A 25,590-nucleotide genomic window follows, 5' to 3' on the forward strand; every position below is an offset into this window, starting at 1 on the left:
ATAGTGTGGCCTGATTGTCTTGTGTATTCAAGGATAGGATGTAAAACTATTTAAGTCAGGACAGCTGTTAGTTGCTTTATCTTCAATCCCTGAAACATCACACCCCCTGGATACAGAGAATACAAAACCTTGCACAGCCGGGTCACAAGGTCAAATGTGAAATGTATTGTTATAAACATGCTGAACTCAAGCAAGCGCTGGTTATTTTATTGGAATTCCCCATTTAGGGTTTGTATACACTAGTGCCTTGTTGAAAGTCTTAAGTCTTACAAACTCTGACATGACTATGCCACTTTTTTTTTTGTCCAATGAAAAGATCTTCGAGCATGTCATCCCATCCTTCTCATATTTGGGCCCCACTCGAGTCAAATTATTAGTTAGCCAGTTAATTCCCCAAACATTTTCAAGAGATTCTCTGTGAATGGATAAAGACACACACACCCAACAGCCCATATTAAGTTAAGCTTTGCAAAAAATGTAGTTGCATTTATTTGACGTTCCAGTCAGTTGGCTAGCTGAGTAAACCTAGCCTCGTTCAACAGAAAGTGTGAGAGATCAGGATGGTTGAGGCTGAGTAACCCGGCCGGTCTCGAACAGCATGTGCAGAGCTGAACTGCACCACATTGTCAACATGGACACATTTTGTTGTATAGGCTATTGGTTCCTGAAATACTTTGAATAAAGAAATAAAATATGCCTCTATGGGGCAGAGCTGGCTTTTGTTTTCCCGTTTTTTCTGTTGGTTTAGATAGTTCCAGGTGTGTCCCCACAATGCATGTGGAATAGCCTATCCAGGGAATTTTTTCACTATGATTTGGGTAATATACAATCGTCATGAAGCTTGTAAGGAATGTAAATAAAAAAAATAAAAATAGAAATGTCATGACCACAACACAACCAGGTCTTTATTTATAGAATATTTCAGCGTTTCAGGACACTGATCAAAAACACAAGGAGTTTAGACAGGTGTAAAAGGTCATTGAGAGATGGGAAGGAGAAGAGAAGAAAGCTCTGACGAGGAGCCGTAGATGAATTATGGTCCCCTTTTGAATGCAGTTTGATTTCCTTGAAGAAATCATATTTCTGACATGAATAGATTGATACCAGCTGTGTAGAGATATGCGTCAGATTCACCAGGCTATTAGATCAGAGATCACCTAAAGTTAAGAAGTAAGGAACAATGCATTTTGGAATAGTCAAATGACGCCAGGGAAGAAGACAGATGCACCACATCTGTCTTCCAGAATCACACTTCCCAAAATCCCCCACTCACTCACTGTAATGATGGGGAAGAAAATAACAAACGAGCGTGGCGCAGACTAGATTTGAAGATTGTAGCTACTTTCTAGAAGGATGGTTTCAATGCAGGTAAATACCGGTCTTTTATGTGCATGTAGATTTCGTTTCACGGGGCAAAGTGTTGTCTTCCTGATATTGTGACACGCAAAACGTGTCACTTCCGTTTCCACCACAAGATTTCCCGCCAGTGTACTAGCCAGTACACCGAAATTCTAAAAATAATACATTCACAGGGTCTCATGTCACGAAAATGATTTTGGGCTCTTGCTAAGGCCAATTCATAAACTAATGGCAAGTAAAGGTGAATATTGAACTATAAAAAGTTCTCATTGAGCTTTAAGTCAAAATGAAACCACGAAACTGTCCCAGCAATGCAAACACTAGGCTATCAAACCCACCTCAAACACTCACAGATATTTGATCTATTATGTACATGACCAACATTAAAAAATATATCTAAAAGCTTTGTCACATTCCTGGCACTGGTATAGTGTCTCTCATGTGTATTGTTCTATGGTAAACTAAATGAGCATTTCTACGAAAAGCTTTGTCACATTCCTCACACTGATACGGTTTCTCTCCTGTGTGGATTCTCCTATGGTCAGCTAAATGACTCTTACACCTAAAAGCTTTGTCACATTCCTGGCACTGATATGGTTTCTCTCCCGTGTGGCTTTTTCTATGGTTCCTTAAAGAGGTATTATGACTAAAAGCTTTGTCACATTCATCACACTGATATGGTTTCTCACCTGTGTGGCTTCTTCTATGGCTAACTAAATGAGTCTTATGACTAAAAGCTTTGTCACACTCATCACACTGATATGGTTTTTCTCCTGTGTGACTTCTTCTATGGCTAAGTAAATTACTCTTACGACTAAAAGCTTTGTCACAGTCCTCACACTGATATGGTTTCTCTCCCGTGTGGCTTCTTTTATGGTCAACTAAATGACTTTTAGAACTAAAAGCTCTGTCACATTCTTCACACTGATATGATTTCTCTCCTGTGTGGATTCTCTTATGTTTTACCAAAGTAACTTTGTTACTAAAGGTTTTGTCACATTCTTCACACCGATATGGTTTCTCTGTTGTCTTGCTCTCAGCCTCCCCAGAAGAAACATATTCCCTCTCAGTACCAGAGTGGGTACTGGGAAAAAGCCTGGCCCAGGGGCTGGTCTTGGTTTGGAGGCAGGTGTCAGGGCTGGGAATGGGTCTGGAACACTTAACCTGTGTTCTAATTGATTTGATAGGCTTCAGATCAGGCAGCAGCTCTCCTCTGTCCTCCTCTTCTAAACTCTGAGCTGTAGGACAGTCTGGAGGTTGAGAGTTGCTGGCTGGTTCTGAGGCTCCACAGTCCTCTTCATCAGACTCTGCTTTGATTTGTACATCAGTTGTGTTGGTGGGTAAGTCTCTTTCTTTGTTCTCCACAGTTGGAGTTTGGTCCAGAGGTGGGAGTTGAGACCAGTCCCCTGGACCACAGTGGGTTTTGCCACTGGGAGAAATGAATAATATGGAGTCTGTAGTATCAGACTGCAGCCTTTGAAGCTGCTCTCTCCCCTGACTGGTCCACAGATCCTGTTCCTCTTTAATCTGTGGGGGCTCTGGGAGAGAGAGCTGCTGGACATCTGTGGGGAAAAGGAGGATAAATATTAGGATAAAGCCTACTTCATTATTCTACAACCCAATATGTATGACAGTGAAAATCAGGGAAATCCAATTCAGACAGTTCCCACACAGACTTTACTGGGGCGGGGCGCCCTGGTATACTAGCGGCCGCCCAAGTATATTTTGTGACCCATTATATCATTCCCGGTTCTGTTAACGGTATTTGAGAAATTAAGACAATTGTTTTTCTATTTATATTCTACTTTCTATTCTATTTCTTTTCCATTTTTAACTTTTAATAAGATTAAGAATCGTCTATTTCCACTGTTCCTATCAGAAGTGATCTCTCTCTTATCACACAGAGACACACAAATCGAGAGCAGAGGAGAGTGGACTAGTGACAATGGCACAGAGAATGAAACGCCCCAAAGTTTGGTTATACCTGAATAGTCAGAGATGTGGAAGTATTTTAAACTTGATTTGAATCAGAATCAGTTTTTCAACATACTAGGAATTAGTTTTGGACCTGGTGCATAACATGGAGACAACACTGGACAGGGTGCAGGGACAAGACGGGACAGCGCAAAGACAGGACTGTGCAAAGAGCAAAAAATAAGAGTGCAAAATAAGCAGATAAAAATCAATACACAAAATGTAGTGTGGTCAGTACAATGAGTGTGCAAAGTGTAATGTGTAAGTGAGTATGTGTATACAGACGTGGACAAAATTGTTGGTACCCTTCCGTTAAAGAAAGAAAAACCCACAATGGTCGCTGAAATGTGTTTGCCATGTCTCTCCTATGATGTTATTAGCCTCTCTTACTCTGAAAATGTAATTTAATGTTATTTATTGCTTTATAAATGTTCTTAGCCGGTAGACAAACATACTCCAGGAGCTTGCTCGATCGCCTCGTTGAGAGGGGTCAGGGAAGAATTTTTACAGCTCACTTATCTGGCCCCCGGGTGATTACTGTTTTTTTGCTTCCCTCTGGAATATGTAGGGGTGGGATGTCTGCCCACCTCCCTTGTTCTCTGTAAAGCGCATTGTGTTGCCTCTGGGTATGAAATGCGCTATACAAATAAAGCTTTGATTGATTGATTGAAATAACTTGAAACTGACAAAAGTGATAATAAAGAAAAATAACTGAAAATAAACTAATGAAAATCACATTGTTGAACCACAATTCAAAAAGCAGAATCATTTAAAAAACAAACTAGTGAAACTGGCCTGGAAAAAAAGAGGGTACCCCTAGAAAATATTGAAAATAGGCGCAGAAGGCAGCCCTTTTTCTAAAATAAAAAAAAAAAAAATAAGTCTAGTAGGAACACAGCCTTAAGTATGATTTGGTGGATTAGGCCTACATAGTTTGAATATGGTCTATGGGTGGAGGTTGTGCAGCCATCGGCCACTATCGGAGCCCAATTCAGATGATAACAATAGTTTTAAAAATGTCCCATCAGTCAACCAATCAGCCAATTAATCAGTCGACCTCTAGTTGAAAGCAGAGTTGAAATCCACAAACAGGATCCTGGCGTAGGCGCCTGCGTGTTCCAGGTGCTATATAATGTAGTCAAGGGCCATGTTTACTGTGCCGTCCACAGACCTGTTTGCTCTGTAGGCGAACTGCAGAGGGTCCAGGAGTGGGTCCGTGATGCTTTTAAAACAACCAAGATTTTAACTGTAGCAGGGGCACAAAAGCCATGGTGGTCACAAGGGGTACAATCATTTTCAGGGCATCACGGCCAGAGCGAGGGGCACCGACGGCCATGGCCTCCACATAATTCCCACCCTGGCAAGCCCTCAACATTGAAGCTCCTTCTCTTAAATGCCCTCTGAGCATCAAGACCGCCCTCACTCTAGAGTACTTTAGGGCCAAACATAAAACACACATTTTAAATGTTGATTTCTGAGCTAGCATGTTGTGTGTTTTGTCATGAATGTCTGCTGTTCTCTAACTGTTGTCTCTGTGTTGTCGTGTCTCGTTCTGTTACCTATCTGTCTCCCGGGCTGCGCCCCAGGCCGATGTAATTATTGGATGGAGGGCGCATTACAAATAAATATAACATAACAAATCAATAGTACGCTTTTGTTGAAAATGGATTATGTTACTGTTGAACTTGAGTCCACAGAACTGCAATGTGATGTTAGTGTAAAAAGAACAAGAAAGACTTACTTTAAAGGACAATGCTCGTTTTTGACAACCTGGGGCCTCATTTATAAACGTTGCGTAAGTACAAAAGCGTGCGTAACCCATGCTGAGCAACTTTCTACGCTACTTTCGGTATTTATAAAAAAACGAGCTGAGCGATAAGTTGGCGGAAGGTGTGCGTAACTCTACGCACACTTCGACCCTCCTTTAACTACGATTAGCACGTTTCTGGAGAAAGGGGAAAACACGACTCCGATGGCAGAGGGATGAAACTCGGGAAAGTCTGTGAAACACATGACATATTGAATAATAAATACATCGGTCGCTGCAAGAAACCCTCCAATGTGTCACACAGTTTAAACGGAATCAATCGCCACCGTAGCCTATCACGAAATAATGTCGGCATTGCTTGGGATGTGTCTGTGAATTGACCCATTTGTGTCATAATATAATGTTATGTTGTAGGCCTATTGATTTATAGGCTATCCCGAGAAGCATCACGGGCAGTAGCCTATGAATAAAAGCCACATTACGTTGATAACACAACACGACACGAGCCTATAAGCTTATCATAATAATGATTCCGTATGTCGATAGCCTACAACTATAAGGCCTATACCGCACCAAACAAATGTTGCATTCGGCGTTGAAGTAGCCTATATTTATTCAGTTAATCATTCATTTAGTTAATTATTCGTATGTTTAATTATCCACATATTTATACGTTAATGTATTTATGTATTTGTAGCCTATATTTGATTAGGCTTTTATGTAAACCCGAATGACCACTGAGGCAAGCCGCAATTACAATGATGTTGAGCGGTGAATGGAAATGTCCTACTTGAGGCAACTGTAGGCTACATAAGCTATATTGTACATCATCATATATCCTCATATTGTCTTATGATTGTCATGTAGCAGGCATACGAGGAATGTGGGCCTAAAAACGCATGTCATCCCAATGCTCACATTCCGCTTTGGTAGAATTAGCTGTGCGCAAAACAGCGCATGGAGGTGATGCGTCTCCAAGTTGTAAGAACACAAGGGAGCAAGTTTGATTATTAATTTGCCGAATCGTCATGTGTGTAGCTATAATTACGCTTTATAGAATCACATGAAACTCATCCATGGACCCCATATATTTACAAGACCTCGATACAGACACTGATATAGCTGGATTATAGTAGGCCATGACGCACGGGGCCTTGGATATGCCGGGACTTGGCACAGATGTTCTTATGTGCTTGGCTATCCCGCAACATCCATTAGAACACGCAGCTTCTACATGCCTACAGAATGTTTTGAGAAAGTATGTGAAATGCACGATATCCCGGAAAATACACAAATTGGCTGCTGCAAAGAACCCTCAGATCTGTCGTACAGTTAAATTGGGGATACTTGCCTTAAGTAGTCACTATAGGCCTACATGTTTGCATTGTTATGGATGTCATTGTAAATTGACCCGTTTATACGTTGATAAGTTAGGCATTTTATTCATGGGCCACCCTGTGAAGCATTAGATTACGTGCAATATAGATCCAAACCCCATTACCCATGCAACAACACTATAGGCTTATAATGATAAGCAGTTTGGATATAAGCAGCCACCTAATAAGGCCTACCGCACTAAACGAATGCCAATATAGCCTGCATGATAGATAATTCATTATAATCTAAATGGGACCACTCAGGCCTAACAGGTTCTCTTATCAGTCGTGCACATGTGAAATCATCGTTCCGAAAAGATCCTTTTGCGGCGTCTCTACCTCGTTGACCAATACCTCCACCTCGCATCGGTAAAATGTCTCTTCTCTTTCTGCCTTTTGCACTCGGCTCCTTTGTCGTTGCATATGTATAGGCGTATCACTGACCATTTATAGGCAATTGTGGGCGTTAATTGGGGTGTGATCAGAACGCGCGTTCACGTGCGCCAAGTTAAGTGTTGATTGTGATTTATAAAGGGCAGCTGGCGTAGGCGTGCCTGAGTGAACATGGGTTGTGATACGCAGCGTTTTATAAATCGGAGATTTTTTGTGCGTATATTTTAGTAATCACTTAGCTAAGCTAACTTAGTTACGTGGATTCTACGCAATGTTTATAAATGAGGCCCCTGGACCTTATTTACGACATATTATAAGACGTTTGACTCACCGAGATCACTTTGGTGTAGTTCGGAGGCATGTAGAAGAAATTTAAAATCCAGCGCGAGCCAGTATATCCATGTAATGGCGGTGGTCGGGGCACTTAGAATGCAGTTTCTAAAAATCTATTTTCTGCCGCGAAACGGTTGTTTTCATCAATCTGTCTTGATGAATCGCTAGTTGTGCTTACATAGAGCATATGCCGGTTGTGGTTTTCACATGCCATGATCTTTAGAAACGTCTTTCGAAACGAAATAGCTTCCTCACTTGCTCCAGCACTAATGCGCACAGCGCGCAATCGTTGTTCCAGCACGCTGTGCGCATGCGTGCTGGAGCAAGTGAGGAAGCTATTTCGTGTCTAACGACTCTCTAAAGATCATATTACAGAGGCATGTGAAATACCACAACAGGCCTATGCTCTATGTAAGCACAACTAGCGATTCATCAAGACAGATTGATGAAAACAACCGTTTCGCGGCAGAAAATAGATTTTTAGAAACTGCATTCTAAGTGCCCCGACTACCGCCATTACATGGATATACTGGCTCGCGCTGGATTTTAAATTTCTTCTACATGCCTCCGAACTACACCAAAGTGATCTCGGTGAGTCAAACGTCTTATGGGCAATTCCATGTAAATGTCAACCTCATCATGAAAAAATAAAGTTATACTATACATAACAAAATCACTTTAAAATATGTCATCAAGGTCTATATTTTGGTGTACTGAATTCATCTGATCAGATCATTTAAGAAATTGCATATTTCCACCCATTACAACAGGTATCAGAGTAATTAAAAAATAACATTTTCAGTTAACCTAATTGTATGAGTTGTTAAAAGGGCATAAGGGCCTATTTTTTCACTCACACGGGTTCCACAGCCTCTCATGTGGAGATAAGGGGCTTGTAATGCAATATGTATAATATTGGGTCATTTGAGTTCATCCCTTTAACGGTTGAGCCATGTCAAGATGACGCGCTTTTACAGGACAGCCAATTTCACGTCCGTAACATTTTTCAGCAAAAGTCGTTATAAAAAATACATTTTACATGCAATATTGCCCAAACTTTCTGTGCAAAGCTAACTTTCACTTATGTCATATATGCAACATATAGTTGTTCTAATCTCTTTCTAAATGTGTATTTTCCGCGTTACGGATGTGACAAACCCCAACATTGCTGAGCGCAGCTTTCCCGTTAGAATCGCAAATTGCCAGTCCCGTTATAGCTTATTACACATTCTGGCTGGCATGCAGTCTCGACATCAGTTAAGTAAATTGTTATGATTTATTTCAAGTGAATGTCAAATTTGAGATCATTGTCTATCATGAAGCATTTATTAGAAGAAATTACATTTAAGAATTCCCACCGCGATGTCCATGAAGCATTTAGAGAAGCTCCCGTTTACCAAAATGTAGGCTACGATTAATGGCTACGGTTATAAGGTCCATTGCATTGTTAAAACCAGGCCAGGTCCAGCCTGGCTTATGTGCGTGGCTGGCTTGTTTCTGTTAAGGACTGGTCGAATGGAACGGAAGCTAGTCACGCTACTGAAATAGCTGTGAATTGAAATGACATGAAATAATGTCTGATAAATTAAGATAGGTCTTGTCGCCTGGACACATCAGTTCCAATGCTTCCAATGCTAATCCAGCACAATAAGAGCAGGATAGCCAATTAGCTCATGAAATCGCAACAACTAGCAGCAGCTTCCATAACATTAATGGTAGCGGTCAGTAGGGCTGTCGCGGTGAAGAAATTTCCCCAGCGATACAAAAGGGTGGCTTTCAAAGGGTGGCTTTTTATGCGGTATTATTGCGCTATTTTTTTTGCTTCCCCCCTGTGCTTTATAAATGAGATTTTTATAGTGTGTGTACTGTAGCCTACCTCTTATTTGTTTCAATACATTTTTATCAAACGAAAACATCGGCTACATTAAATAAATACCGTAGCAATAATATGTCGTAAATAAGGTCCAGGTTGTCAAAAACGAGCATTGTCCTTTAAGTAATCTCAATGATGATTGAAAGTAGGCTTGTTATGGTTGTCTGTGTTATCGGTGTTACCCGTTGTTCGGGCATACACCGTGTATTCACCGAGGCATTACTTTACCACCGCTCACCGTTGTTATCCGACCCCACCGCCGTTTTACATTTTTACAATGTTGCTTGCAAATGCATGATCAGAGTAAGGTAAGAATAAGATAAACGTTACACTTACTGCCTCTTTATAATCAAAATAAGAATTTGTTTATTGCCATGTCGTTTTCAACATACTAGGAATTTGCTTCGGGCATGGTGCATATTCCTAGTAGGCAAGTATGTTGAAAAACTGCATAGCAATAAACACATTCTGATTATAAAGCATGGCCGAGTGAGCGCTGTAACACGCTTTTTGGTGGCGAGTTTCAAATCTGACCATTTTTTCTTCACCTTCATGTAAAACGATTGGGACATGAGCAATCATGATATTATATCATATAGGCCATAGCCTACTGTCATGTAAAGATGTAGGATAAATTAAAAATGTACAATTCTGTTGGAGTTCGATTGGCCACAGAAACGCTGTTCACTGCAGCAGTGATTTCTCTCCATACCGCATTTTTCCTGCTTCCTTTGATGCCACTGTTGAGGCTACCAAATAGCACCAGTTGGTTAGACTGCACTTGAGACACACCAGCCTTAAAATCACTACACTGGTTACCTGTCAACTCTAGAATAGACTTTAAAATACTATTACTAGTCTATAAATCTCTCCACAGTCACTCAACAGAATATATTTCAGACATGCTTGTAATGTACATGCCCAACAGACCACTCAGATCCTCAGGTACTGAACTTTTAACAGTTCCAAAAGCCAGGACCAAGAAACACAGAGAGGCAGCTTTTAGTTTCTATGCCCCTAACCTCTGGAACACCCTACCTAAGCCTAAGAAGGGCCGAAACGGAGGTCTTCAAGCGAGATCTCAAGACGTACCTTTTCGACCTAGCCTACAATCACTAGCCAGGACCTTGAGACACAGAAAGGCAGCCTCAAACCTACCTGTGAATCCTCTGTATACATTGGTATTTATCCTGCTATGCACTGTATGTATATCAAATAGTGTACAGAAGCTGGTTACCCTGAAACAGGCTTGTTCTGTTCTGACAGCCGTGTTGCTTCAATGGCTGTGTGCTACTAACCGTTTGCTGCCTCCCCTAGTGCCTCTCTCCCTCCTACCTTCTAACCAGGTCCAGTGGATGCCCCACTGTCGCCCGCAGACCACCCTGAATCTGATAGATACCCCCGTGTCAGCTGTGGATGTCGTAGTATTTAGTACACACACACGTACACACAGACACACATCAGTCTAGTGTTGTCAAAAATATCGATTTTTCGATTCATATCGATTCTGAATATTTAAAACAGTTTAAATACTAATTTCCCGCAATATCGATATTTTCCACACTATCGATACCAGCTGGCTTTCTCGCTCTGTCTTCTCTCCTACAGCGAGTTGTTGACACACAGGCACACACACGCTGCTGCTCTGCACACATTGCCCTGCCCCGCCCCCTCCCCCTCACAGACCTGTCTGGTCAACAAATCCTCTCACTCGCTCCGAAGATGGCAAGTGCAGAGCCTCCGCGACTCGTGGATAAAGAAAACAGCAGAAGTGCTGTTTGGAAGTACTTCGGGTTTGAAGCAAATGACGAAGGAAAAGCTAAAGATGCCACGAAGCCCATTTGCAAGCGTTGTTCCAGAGTAGTGCCAACGAAAGGTGCAAACACAACAAATTTAGCAAAACACCTCTAGGACCGACACGCGGATCTCTATAAAGAATTTAGAGAGGTTGGTGACAGCTCCACTTTCAACATCACTGAAACATTAAACAAAATGGCCCAGTAAACTATTAACTTTAGTTTAATACATGAACTCTAGTTTAATACATCCATGAGCTTGCTATCGAAACGCCGCATTGACTGTGTGTGTGTGTGTGTGTGGGGGGGGGGGGGGGCGGTAGATAAGATAGCTAACGTGAAGCTAAGCTAGCTAGCTAATCCCCCTCAAAGCTATCCAGCAATGGGCCAAAGCAGTCAATGTGGCGTCTGAATAGCTGAGGGGAATTAGCTAGCTCACTACTAGCTAGCTCATGGATGTAAACTAGAGCTAGTTAGCTTAGCTTCGAGAATGGCTGTTGGGCTAACAGGACAACACCAGCTATCAAGCCTGAGGAATCTTGAGTTAATGGTCAGTAAATCAACTTAGATGCTGTTATGCTTAACACACAGTACTATTAACTTTACTTAATTTCTAAGATTAGATTAGATAAGAGTTATTTTTAAAGGTCGGATCTAAAGAGAAACCAAGGTTTTTAAAAGTGATATTTCTCTTCTCTTATAGTACCAGAGAGAAGCTGAGGAGAATCGACCTGCAACAAAAGCGACACACACACAGCCTACCCTACTAGCTGTATTTGAACAACAAAGAAAGTATGATGCAAAATCAAATGAAACCAAGAAACTGAACAGGGCTGTAGCAGAGTACATAGATCAGGTCCCCGTGTATACTGTTGAGAAACCTGGGTTCAGACAACTTCTTGGACAGTTAAATAACAAGTATGCCCTTCCTTCACGGAATCATTTCATGTACACTGAAATCCCCGCCCTATACAATGAAACAAAATATAAAATCATGGAGAGCCTTGGGGGGGGGGAACCCTTCTTTTCATGCACCACTGACCTGTGGACCAGCAGGGCCACATCCACATTCATGGCAGTAACTCTGCAGTTTATAACAGAATCCTGGGACATTCAGAGCTGGTGTTTGGGCTGTGTTGGGCTGCACTCAGAGCACACAGGGGACAGCTTGAGGGAGGCGTTGGAGGAGATGGTACATGAAACATGGGAGCTGGACATGTCAAATATGGCTGGCATCACCACTGAAAATGCCTCAAATAACAAAAAACCATTTCAGCAGGACTTCACATGGGTCCCCTGCTTTGGGCACAACCTACACCTAGCCATTAGCAAGGGCCTGGATATAGACCGTGTGTCTGGAGCGCTGTCGAGGCTGAGGAAGACAGTCTGCTTTCAGCAGGTCAAAAAATCGAAAATTTTATGCCCTCAATGTTGTCAATTTCTCCCCGTGGTATCGAAAATGGTATCGAGTATCGATACTTTTCAAGGTATCGTATCGAAGTTAGAAATTCCAGTATCGTGACAACACTACATCAGTCCACATCTGGCTTAGGCCTGGACCTGATGCTCTTAGCCTTTCTTGCTCTGAAAATTTAATTTAATGTAATTTATTGCTCTATAAATGTTCTTAGCCATTAGACAAATATATTCCAGGAGCTTGCTCCAGGTTGCCCGTTTTAAATCTGTGTGGTTTTTATGGCTCTGTGTGCTACTAACCCTGTTCTGCCTTCCCTCTCCCTAGTGCCTCTCTCTCTCCCTCCTATCTTCTAACCAGGTCCAGTGGATGCCCCACTGTCACCAGCAGAACTCCCGGAGTCCGATAGATACCCCTGTGTCTGCTGTGGATGTCGTAGCATTTAGTTAACACACACACACGTACACACAGACATACACCAGCCCACTTCCGGCTTTAGGCCTGGGCCATAGCAAACACACCAGTATTTGCCATGTCTCTCCTATGATGCTTTTTTAGCAGGGGTCAGGGAAGAATTTTTACAGCTCACTTATCTGGCCCCCAGGGCGTTTTTTTTGCTTCCCTCTTGAATATGTAGAGAGTGGATCGTATGCCCACCTCCCTTGTTCTCTGTAAAGCGCATTGTGTTGCCTCTGGGTATGAAATGCGCTATACAAATAAAACTTTGATTGATTGATTGAGAGGTTAAAACCTCTATTTCAACCTCAGAGAAGTTTCTCTTTTTGGTGGTATTCCGCTTGTCCATGTTGTGAACTCTAGGGGCGAGGCCTCTGAACCCAGAATATAAAGTAGGGATGGGACGGTTACCGGTGTCACGGTGAAAACAGTACAACCGGTTAAATTTTCATTTATCAAGATAACCGTGCATAAAAAAATAAAAATATAACCGTGCATGACTACGTCACTGAAAAATAATACTAAATGCTGTCTGACTTTGAAAAACATGCTAAATGCGTTCTGACCCTCATCCCCGTTCAATTTCCGAGGAAAAGCCACACAGGTAGCAGCGCGTAGTCAGAGTTTTGACTTCAGGCGAAAACAACAACACTACACACACACACACAACACGGCATGGCCGAAAGTGAGATGTATTTTGGCGGAGAGAATCAACAGGGGATATGGCTGAGCGCACAAAGCGATCTAAGGTGTGGTTACATTTCACAAAAGTGAAAGAAAAGGAGGAGGCGAAATGCAACCTGTGCTCCAAGATATTTTCCTGCAAGGGGGGAAATACAACGTCTATGCTAAAGAACTTAAATGGTGCCCATCAGATTAGAATTGGGACTTGCACTACATTTGATAGTCTCAAAGTGCGAGACAGACCAACTCCCTCGTCCTCTTCTACCACCCCAGGTATGCATGCTGTGCGCACCTCAATAAATCCCGTTCGTTGACATTGACACTTAAATCTAGTGCTAGATGTCTTCTTTGCTAGCTAGATTCCCTCTGTCATCGGCTGGCTAAAGCTATAACTTACAGTGGTTCATCCATTAGACTAGTAGTAACGTACTGCAGCTAGCGAGCGGTACCTAAAGTTAGCTACCGTTAGCTTGCTAGCTCGGTGCAGTGACGTTACTGGGCACAACTAGTGAATGAATGAATGACCCACTGTAGTCTAAGTTACACCACAACGTTTTTGTAGCCTTTAGCAAGCGGATGACAGAGGGAATCTAGCTTGCAACGAAGACATCTAGATTTAAGCATGTACAATGCTATAGCACTAGCTGGTTAATGTTAGCAAGCTGCAGTGCTGGTCATGTCATGTTGTTATTGTTGTGTAAAGTATACTGTACTGAGGGGGACAGAATGGGAGGGAGGGAGATGGAGAGAGAGAGAGGGAGGGAGAGAGGGAAGAAGGGGATGGAAAGAGGGAGGGAGATTGTCTTTCTCTAATACTGTTTAGTTAAGACCAGCCATTTGTTATGTAATGGTGTGTTATGTTATGTAAAGTTTAGCCTATAGGCTACTTTATTAAATTTTTTGCAGTATAATTTATTTTTTGTCTTTTCACGTTATGCCCTGTGCATCAGTAGTGCCACAATTTAACAATAGCAATTCAGTTCTTTTAAGAATTTATAGTCTTGTCTTTCCATCAAATAGTAAAAAAAGTAGGTTATCGATAGTGGGATCGATAATGACTCGAATTGTTAAGCAGTCTCAATAATGGTATCAGTATCGATAAAAATTAACGAGACCCATCCCTAACCGTGATAAAACCGTGAACCATGATAATTTTGGTCACTATAACCGTGATATAAAAATTTCAAACCGTCCCATCCCTAATATTCTAATTACGATAGATTCCAGCCGCCACATTTATCAACGCGCGATCATTCGTACAATGGCATACGATTGTTTGATAGATCACACATGGACGCAGTCCTACCATCATTTCTGCGATGGAATGTGCGATAGAATGTGCGCCAATTTGATAAATGAGGGCCACTATGTTTGTGTCTAGCTACCACAAATACAAGTCCAAATCAAATTGGCTGATGACTCCTTCTGCCACAAGGAAGAAAAGGGAACAGTGAAAGAATAACAAGAGGAATCAAAAATAATGAAATCAAAAATAAAATAAATAAAAAACATTTTTCAAATATGAAAAATTTGTGTCTTCTTCAGTGTTTCTTAGCCTTCTTGATTTCACAAGTTCACATTCTCTCGCAAATCAGTCTGGATACTCTCTATAGAGATGAGTTTGTGCCAGATCAGAAAACGATCCAATCAGTGTTGGTTCTGAGGAATTTGGAATACAAACAGCTATGCTGGGTGGGTTCATGACGAGGAGCGGTTGAAGTTAGCGCGTGATAAACGGTGATAGACAGATGGTTCATCCAATCACCTGCCAAGTATATTTGAAAGTGCCTGCCTTTTTCCAAACAGTTTACAATGGAGAGTTCCCAGATGGTTATGTGAAGCAAACCATCTGGCGTGTCAGATCAAGTGTCTCTTGCTTTCTACTAAGTATGATTGTTGAAAAAAATATGTTCCTGAGACAGCCTTTAATGAAATACTTTGACATCTTGCCATATGTCATTCCTGGCTAACAGCATGTCATTCGGGGTAACAATGACACGGTCAAGTAATTTAACCCAGATTTTTATGTTATATTACACAATTATGTTTTCTTGGGTTAAGGATACAATAAGCAACCATTTTACCTTTACTGTAAAGCATTTTAATACATTTTCCAGTTCTTTTCTCTTTTTGGCATTGATTATTGTGTGATCAACAATAACTTATGAGCCCTTTTCAGCATAAATAACAAAATATACTACATTCATTGTGAAGAAAATATAGTTTTCTGAGCAGTAATTGTTAGTTTAGCTCTAGCTATGAATATCTATAAACTTTTATATGCCAACAATGGTAGACATTTTAATAATTTTAAAACCCATTCCCGTTACCCAGAATTTTTCATGGAAGAAATCATACGATTCATCACAAATGTATAGTTGAATTGTTAAAATTAATCCCTGTTGTTGAGTTGTGTACAGAACACTTAAATAAAGATAGGAAGTGATTAAATTGGCATTTTTAGCCATTTTCATTTTTTTTGAATTTTTAAATCCTTATTCATCTTTGACTCATGTAGCCTATATAGTGCTTTAGATGGATTATCCTAAATAACAAAAACAAAATGACATCATGGCTCCATCATGGAGTTTGAGGCATTGTTTGTGATACAGTCCCTCACATGTAGGACCAATATCCGAGATTCATAATTTTCATAATTATAAATATTATATACTTTCTTTTGTCACGACTGCCACCACTGTTGTCTCAATAAGACGTTGTGTATAATGAGCAATATCAATGGTCAAACTGATTTTATAGCGAATAAACACAAAAATCGAAACCGCCCCGCACAACTTCGCATTTGATTGTGTAAATCTTCATTCATGGGAGTTAATTCTATTATTTGCTAATTAATCATGTGAATAAATGGCGCCAGGTGTGTAAGGACCTTATGCCCCACAGCTAAGCAAGTGAGCGTTTGTGGGGTGGGGTGAAATGGGGGATCGGGGATTGCTGCCCTACTGTATTAGACCCAATTATTTCTCTACATTGTGGTAGCCTAGTTGCAGGTTTCTTCCATTTGAGCAAAAAAAAATTGTGTCTTTTCCTGGCCATAAGGCACAAATTGCACAGACAACTGCATATTTCTACTACATAGGTGACTCAATTTCAATTGACCTGTATATTCCCAGTGGCAAAATACTCCTTTAAAGTTTGTTCATATCATCTATCTACCCGTCTGTCTGTCGGTCTGTCTATTAGGCTTGCCACAGTAGCTGTGTAGATGGGAATCTACCCATTCCCCGAGAAGGCGTCAGCAAGGAAGCGGTGGATCACATTGATAAGGCATTACTCATTTTAATAATATGAATTTGTGATGCAAGTACATTCACATACATTATGTTAAGCTATTACGTGAGTTGCCAGAGCTGCATAGGATAAGCAGCTAACATTAGCTATAACCCTGGTTAACGTTCTTAGATCAAGAATGAATGAAAAACATCAGTCACTCAGTAGCCTGCGCCCAACTGTCGACAGTGTACACATTTCCATGGTAACAACACCGCTTGAGGATTGTGGGTCATAAGGACTTCTGGGCCCTTTTCCAATATGCATTAGTGTTGCAAGGTGTATCAATACTAGAAAAGTACCGCGATACTCTGTCGTCAAAAATGGTACAATACCCAAATTTAAAGTATCGATACTTAAATATTATATTATATAATAATAAAATATAAATTTAATTATATTATATAATATTTAAAGACAGTGTTTTAATAAGAGCTGTATATATTGAGTTGCGTTCATGCGACAGTGAAGCCGTGTTTGTTTGTAGGTTAGCGCTCTGCTTCTCTCTCCCAAGATCCCCGAGTCGCGGGGCAGTGTGTGTGCACCCGCGCGCTCTCTCCCTCTCTCTCTCCTCGCTCTGTCACTCTGCAGCGAGCTGCGCAACAGTTTAACTAGTCTAACCTGAGATGGCTACAAGTACAAATGTCGACCGTCCACAGCTTGTCGATAAAGCTGATGTGCGTAGCGAAATCTGGCATTATTTTGCTTACAGAGCCAACAGTGGGAGCAAGCCCACGGACATTACAAAGCCCATCTGTAAACAATGCTACAAATCTATACAAACCAAGGGAGCCAATACGACCAACCTGGCAAAGCATCTTGCAGACAAACATGCTGACTTTTTACAGTACACAAAGAATTCAAAGAGCGACAGGTTAGCGAATGTGATAGAAGATAAGATGCACACAACAGCAACACCAGTACTGAATACAACCAAAGGATATTAAGCCTACCTTATGTTTGAATGTATGAATGCACAATAAATTTATTGCACCAGATGATAGCTAGAGAAGCTTCATCCGTAGCATGAGACTTTTAGCTAGCATAGCTGCAGCCTGGCTGCAAGCCTAGCTCTCTGCCTAGCGCACGTGACAAAAAAAATCCCTGCTCCGACCTTCTAGAGCAAAAGAACAGTTAACCGTGAGACAATTATCTCTTCTGATAATTTGGAATAGAAAAAATGCTTCAATAGGCCTGGGTTAATTAATAATAATAATAATAATAAGCTTTTCAAGTTCTTCTGATTATCTCACAGTTTGCAACAACATAGGCATAATTTATTGATTTCTCCCCACACAGACAAACAGATGCCAGCACAATTCCAAACCACCCAGTCGAGGCAGCCTTCCCTTCCATCTGTGTTTGAAAGCTACAGGGAATATAATAAAGACTCAAAAGATGCCAAAAGAAAACTAAAAAAAGCCAACAATTTAAAGTTCCATGTTCTGTCATCTATTATTCCATTACTTTTCCTTATGTTTTAGATTTTTGCCGTGGTATCGTTTCAGTATCGGTATCGAGATATTTTGGGCCGGTATCGTATCGAAGTCATAATTTTGGTATTGTGACAACACTAATATGCATACTTGTCAGTACTTGTGTCCTTGTGAAACGTCATCAGTCGGAGCCCAAGTACTGTTCGAATTCAAAAGTACGCAAGTCCCAAGTCAGCATCAAATGCCAGGATGTGTTCTTGCTCAGCCCATTTTATCGAGGATGCATCGAAGCAGACTTGTGTGGACTTGAGACAGCCAGATCTCAGACATCATTTCACATCAAGAGAGCGGTTATCCGCAATGCTAACGGTTGTTAGGGCAACACCATTGAAAATGCCTATCTAAATAATCTAGGCCTATCTAAAGTAGTAGAAAGAGACGTTGTTTGGATACAGGCAATACCGAAAGGAGATTTCCCAGATGAGTCAGGTTAGATAGCAGCAAACTGCATAGAAATTCACCAGAATGCCGGAAATGTAGTGTTTGGTGCTCAAAATGTCCCCCTTGGACCCCCAGACACTCGCGCCCCCCTTTGTGTGTCCCCCCTGGGTGCATATACCACCACGCCTGAAAATAAATCTAAGGGGAAGCATGACCTTCATTTTAAGATTAAATGTGTTTTGCGACTTTGCGACTCTAGTCAGATTTTGTATTAATTTTTTGGCCAAAAATGGCTCTTCTGATAGTAAAGGTTGTTTATAAGGTTGCTATATAGTACGGACAATTTTGATGTAGTATACTACATCTGGCATACTATATAGTACATACCACAAACATAGTATGGACATTGCATCAGTTCGCCAATTTTCTATTAAATTCCAGGGGTTTGGCTTGGCTCAAAATGAGGCTGAGGTGGTGCCTTAAGCAGGGAGATCTGTGGGCCTTCCCCCAGGACATTGTGGGCATCAAAAGCTTAATTTCCTGCATTCTGGTGAATTTTCTATGCACTAAGGTGTGCTGGATTAGCTTGTCTGCCTAACTATATTAGCCTACACTGTTTCTGCAACCTTCCTAAGTCAATATATGGCTGTTTAGGAAAACTTTTGTTTAAAGGAGTAGTAAAGGGAAAATGCATGTTTAGCCCTGTCTTAAGGTTACTTATGATCATATACAATGTTTCAGATCAAAACGTTGACAAAACTAGCACTTTTGAGAAAGTCTGATAATTGCTCTACCACCGTTTTGGTCATACAATGGATGTGGGTGGGCATCTTGAAAAATATTTCAAAAACATGTTAAACTCTCGATTTCAAAGACAAGAAACTCACCGAGGTGTTAGACGTAGGGATGTCAATTTTAGGAATTTTTCTTGATCGATTGGTAATGTTAACGATCAGTTAATCGATTAAGGGGAGACACGGTAGGTGAAAACATCGTTTTTCAACGCCCTGGTCAAATTTGAGATTTTGTGCTAGTTTGCTTCCATAACATGTCTTCTTTCATACTAGTGGAAATAAAACATCAAAAATATTTTACTTCATTTAATCTGTTTGCGTCTGTAGATTCTTCCTAACATCACCAAAAGTTAGCATTTTTTCGCAACGAACCAGAGCGCGGCCGTCTTTTGGATCCGCTCATGTGATATATCGATAGAAAGATCTCTCTCTCAAGCCTGATGTTATCGCAACCAAACCTGATAGTTTCATTTGTATCAGCAACCAATCGTGGAAATACAAAGGCGGGTTTGATGCTAAACGTGAAATCTCATTGGCTGTTGTTGATTTCTGAGAACGTGATTGGTTCAGCGCGTCATGTGACATGTTTCCATTTCCTGATATCTAATCCAAACAATGCCGTCTGTAAAGCGTTCTAAACTTAATAAGCAACAACGACAACAGTGTTTGCCCGCAAGGTTGAACAGAAAACAAGAGAAACTAAATGGAAAGGTTTACATTTATGAGATATAAAGTGCCTATTCGCGCAAGTTGACATAGCCGGTGCTTGCATGTCCAGTAGGGCTGTCCCTAACGACTATTTTTCTAACGATTAATCTAGCGATTATTTTTTCGATTAGTCGATTAATCTAACGACTAATTTAACGATTATTCTAACGATTATTTTTTTACTGTTCGATTAATATATCACTTAATTTTCCCCAAATAAATGTCAAAAACTTCTCTTATTAACATTTCAGTATTTTATTCAATTATTCTTGTACAAATATATAAATTATGCTTCTGCACTGCAGGGCAATATTCCACAACAAAAAAAATCCTCTCTGTCTTGCAGTCCAACATAAAATATAATATTATAAAATATAAAAGTTAACTTCAAATAAAAGGAAAAGTGCAAGTAATGCAGTAGGCAAGTTCAAGTCATTTTCAGGAGGAATACCAAAATAAATACCAACATAAAATCCTCTAATTAGTGCAATTCGAGTGCAATTCTAACCGGAATACCGTAACTATACCTCTCAGTAACAATAACGATCTCAGTAACAACATTCTCCCCCTCTCTCTGCTCTCCCTCTCCCACGCTCCTCTCTCTCCCCCCCTCCTCTCTCCCCCCCTCCCCTTCTCTCTCTCCTCCTGCCTCCTCTACTCTCTCCTGCGCTCCTCTCTCCCCCTCCCCCTCACTCCTCTCTCCCCCTCCCCCGCGCACCTCTCTCCCACACTCCTCTCTCTCCCACGCTCCTCTCTCCCCCTCTCCCTCGTCTCCTCCCCTCTCCCCTTCTCTCTCCTCCTGCCTCCTCCTCTCTCCTGCGCTCCTCTCTCTGAAATAGAGAGAGGTCTGGAGTCCTTGCACAGAAGCAGAGAGCAGATTAGGCAGGCAGATGTGGACCCAGAGGTAGGTAAGCTGACTGCCAATAAATGCAAAATGTTACAAAATTATTACAGTTATTGAGAATTATTACAATAATTCTCAATAACCAGCGTTCAGTGGACAACATGAAGGCGGCAATATGGGGTAGTCCGCTTCACTGATGACAACCCCATGCGCACCAGGAACATATTGTGGTTTTAGGACAGTTTTATGGACTGCAGCTGAGTGGGATCTACAAACCAGCTGCTTAGAATAGTTTTGTAGACTGCAGCTGAGTGGGATCTACAAACCAGCTGCCTAGAAGAGTTTTGTAGATAGCTAGTGTGGTGCCATCTGAGGAGTGACTCTGTAGACCTATGACGGCGTAGCCTGATGTCTCCTATGGTGTTGCTTTTGACGATGGTTATATCACTTGTTTGTTTGGCAATCTATATTTAGCTTCTATTGGTGTTTACCCTGCATTGTTTACCACATCTTGTCCTGTGTATTTATGAATCAGCTTACTCTTCATGTTCATTAGTTCATTCATTCATTCATGTTTTCTCCATGTAAAACGCTTAAAAAAACACAAAAAGCTAGATAATCTGTTTTCTCATGCATGTCCTCGTCAAATGTGTCTATCTTTGTCCATGATCTGTTTAACAAAATAATACAAGCTTTCTAAAAGGGAATGTTCTCTTCCCTACTAACATTGTCTCGTCTCTAGTCTCGTCTTACTAACATCCCACTCGTGGGCTGTACCTTGACGTGGTGAGTGGGCTTCCAACTAAACAGGTCTTACTTCTCTATACAAAATGTCTACTCCTGGACTATTCTGAATCCACAACATGCTGTGTTATTCAGTTTTCAGTTTCTATGTGTTTTCAGATGTTGTGTAATGTTGTTACTAATGATGTGATTGGATATTGTGTTTGTAAATATTATGTTTTTTACAATACAAATTTTCAAAGCCCGTTTTCTCAAAATGAGTTATTTCTCATCTTAGGGACATCAAAACCACCACTTGAGTAGCACCTACATACACCTAACTTTCCAGTTTTGTTCCAATCCATATTCTGAGAGTTTGTCCAAGGGGGATTTTTAAAATTTCATTCATAGCCTGATTTATCTAACAGTTTATCCCTAAAACATGGCGAAAATTGGTCTTTTAATGACTGTACATACCGGTAGGCCACTTTGATTTGTTTTGTTGGATGACACAGGGCATATTTTTTGATTTGTGCAATGTTTTTGCAATAAAAGTTCTGAAATTAAGGGATTATGTCCATGAGAGTTTAATTTTAAGAAATAAAGGCCTGCCTCTAATATAGGCCTACCTCCAATAAAGGCCTGGGGCTCTATGCAGCTCAGTAAATAAAGGCCCGGCCACTATTAGAGGATTTACGGTACACAATCCTATATCGAGTAAAATCCCATTATCGAGTAAATCCTTAACGATCAATTAATCGATTTTCGATTAATTGATTGCATCCCTAGTTAGTTGGCGTTCTGACATATAATTCGCCATAAAGTAAGATTCTAGTTCATCTGGAAAGGCTTTTTTAAATATTTAGCATAGAACTATTTAGTCGCAGTACATACGTGTGTAAACTTCCGCAAACTAGGTAGCCTAGCAACATAAACAATAACAATAGCTACCGGAAGTAGTTCCGCTTCCTGAATCCCCTCTGCGGATTGATCTACACATCTACAACGGTCGCGTCAATACAAGTCAATGGATTTCATAAAATGATCAATAAAACCCTACAGGATTCACACTTTACGGCGAATTTAATTTCAGAACACCAACGGACACCAGTTACCCCCTCGGTGAGCTTCTTGTCTTTGAAATCGAGAGTTTAACATGTTTTTTAAAGATTTTTCAAGATGCCCACCCACATCCATTGTATGACCAAAACGGTGGTAGAGCAATTATCAGACTTTCTCAAAAGTGCTAGTTTTGTCAACGTTTTGATCTGAAACATTGTATATGATCATAAGTAACCTTAAGACAGGCCTAAACATGCATTTTCCTTTTACTACTCCTTTAATTATTAGCAAAAAGTTAATAAAAAGAATTCTTAACTATACGTTTATGAGGTGTTTATGGGGCTCTTTATAAGTTGGGGGCCCGAGGCAATGGCCCACCCAGTACGCACACGTGTAGGCGGCACTGCCGAGACACACACACGGAGTGGCTGTAGCGTCCACCGATTAAAAATGTATCCACTCTTAATCCATTCTATTGTCTTTAACTGCACAGACAATCAAAATCGATAAACAATGACTCAATTGTCATTGATGCCTTAGAAACGACGTGAATAACAATGCAGTGCAGCCAAAAATATACTTTTTTTTTTTCTTCTTTTTTTTTTTTTTTTTTACAACGCATTTTAATACAACGGTGCGAACCATACTACTAGTACTAGAGGGCGCTTCGTCACTTTACCTCCCTATAACTGATAAGCCTAAATAGGCTAGTTAAATGAGCTTTAACCAGCTATCGTTTCACCTTACGTTATCTAGCTAGCAATCATTGCAGCCGGCTAGCTAGCGAATTTGGTCTAACGACTTAGGAATGTGACCCAAATACGTTACTACGACGGCGTTAGCTTCTAAGCTAGCTAAACACATTGTAAACATGGAACGTTGTTAACATCGATGTGCTGCATAATAAAGCATAAAATTAGCGTTAGCTTGAGACTGTGCAGGACATTCAAAGATGGCTACCCATTCATTCCAATGAGCAGTTCAGCTAGCATGAGATACAGTACAAGTACAACAACATGAATGCTAGCTACAAGCTAAATGCTGTAGAGAATGGTGGGTGAATTAAATTCAGAACATGAAACAGTGACTCTAACCACAGCAGAGGAGGGTATAAATATAGAACCTGTTCGATGTAGCTTGATCTCGGATTGAAGAATGTCCACCATTCTTTGCAGTTGGGCGCTTTTCTCCTTGGATCGACAGATTTCTTCTTGGCACTCTGCAAGCGTTTTTTCATACTGCCCAAATATCTCCACAGCTGCCGCTGCTAATCGCTCGTTAACAAAATCTGCGAACAGCTGTAGTTTGGACATTTTTAGGGTTTGAAATTCGGACACCCTGCCGTAAACTCCAGTTCTACGACCGAGTGTACCGAACGGAAGGCCCCTAATGTCGCGTCACCAGGCTCTACTCGGGGTTTGCAGTCACGTGATTCTGACCAGTGGTGAGGTCTGATCAAGCCCCCAGGAATCGAAATCTAAAGTGAAGGCCTATTGAACCGCGCCATCTTGGCTAGATTTGTAGTCACTTGGCTATTTCCGGTTACTTTTGACTTGCGCAGTTGAGCTTCTCTGGCCGACGCGCGTCCACGCACGTTCCCGGCTCTCCCCGCTTTGATTTAGCAATGAAAACCGGCTTGCATATTAACCTGTTTTTGTCAAATATATCAATTGGAGAAATTATTTTTTGATCCTGGCATCTTAGTTTTAACAAGTTAAATATAATTGAACATGTTTTGTTTGCTAGTAGATGGTATTCATTCCGTTCGCGATAACGTTATTGCAGCCAGGCTAAATTCCTCCAGGGAGCCAGTGACAGGCGAGTTGAAGAGCTTCACTCCCCGCCAGCAGGAGCTCTGGCCGCGGCTACCGCATCTCGGAAAACCCGCTGAGTTCGTGGCTGCTATTTCACACTCGCCCTTGATCAATCCCAATACCGATCCATGGTAATAATGAATCAATCGTTCAGATCAGATCGGCAGTGCTGCATGCATGTTACAACATCATTGTTAGCTTTATTAACATAACCATAGCCTACATTTATCTCTCTAACGTTAGGCTATCCATCACACCAGTCGGCCATTCGATAGCTGGAAGCGGTCAACGCCAACGTTGACTGAAAACACCCAAACTCAGTGTATCGTTTCATCTTCATGCTACACATCAACTCCTTTACATTGTATGTGAATAAATTCCTGTTATTCTAAAAATATCCCATTTCTGTCCATTCCTGGAAAAGGCTAATAATTGCTGTCAAATGATCACTCCAGTTTATCACCGTATCCCACTACCATTTCAACTATGCACAGGAGGTTGTCTTGTGGTCATTTTCATTAAAAAATGATTAGCCTGATCAGTTTGTTGTATGTATTAAGCCCTTTTTGAGCGGTATGCTTGTATTAATAGCTTATAGCTTGCCATACTCACCAACCTTGGGACCTCAGAAATAGGGAGCATTTCCAAACCAAATTGCGGGGGGGGGGGGGGGGGGGGGGGGGGGGGGCATTAAAAGCATTACAAATTAGACATTAAAAGCATTAAAACGAAATGTGAAACATTATATATATATATATATGTGTGTATGGAGCAATTGTTTTTAATGTCCGACTTTTGTCTGTGCTGTTCAGTAAATGTGCATCTGTCCTAATTTATTGTAGCCTATCTACTACACAACCTAGTTCAAATTTATGAATCTCCCGCGGAAGTCAGGAGGGTTGGCAAGTAGGCTATGGTCACTGCTCCCCAGTAAAATTGAATAATTGAGGGGTTACTTACAGTACAAAAAAGTACAGCATTTGTAGAACTCGGATGATACTACATAAATTGCCATGCAAAGCCAGAGACTGTTGCTTGTAGACGACAAGAC

At 41.0% G+C, this 25,590-nt stretch overlaps 1 protein-coding gene across 1 annotated transcript; it reads right to left on the reverse strand.

Annotated features, from left to right (window-relative positions):
- Positions 1-1,033: 1,033 nt before the first annotated feature.
- LOC311313487 (uncharacterized protein) lies at positions 1,034-24,084 on the reverse strand. The gene is made up of 2 exons (XM_084443618.1): positions 23,849-24,084; positions 1,034-2,921 (listed from the first exon to the last, which is right to left on the reverse strand). The coding sequence occupies exons 1-2, from the start codon at positions 24,036-24,038 to the stop codon at positions 1,768-1,770; spliced, it is 1,344 nt and encodes a 447-aa protein (XP_084299744.1). The 5' UTR covers positions 24,039-24,084; the 3' UTR covers positions 1,034-1,767.
- Between the last annotated feature and the right edge of the window lie 1,506 nt (positions 24,085-25,590).

This window comes from Borostomias antarcticus, assembly GCF_949987555.1.
Source record: "Borostomias antarcticus genome assembly, chromosome: 9".
Taxonomy (NCBI): domain Eukaryota; kingdom Metazoa; phylum Chordata; class Actinopteri; order Stomiiformes; family Stomiidae; genus Borostomias; species Borostomias antarcticus.

Coding starts and splice junctions, on each gene's coding strand:
- LOC311313487 (XM_084443618.1), bottom strand. CDS start 24,038: ATGTCCAAACTACAGCTGTTCGCAGATTTTGTTAACGAGCGATTAGCA. Junction 2,922..23,848: donor GATCAAGCTACATCGAACAG/GTTCTATATTTA, acceptor TTTTCCCCACAG/ATGTCCAGCAGCTCTCTCTC.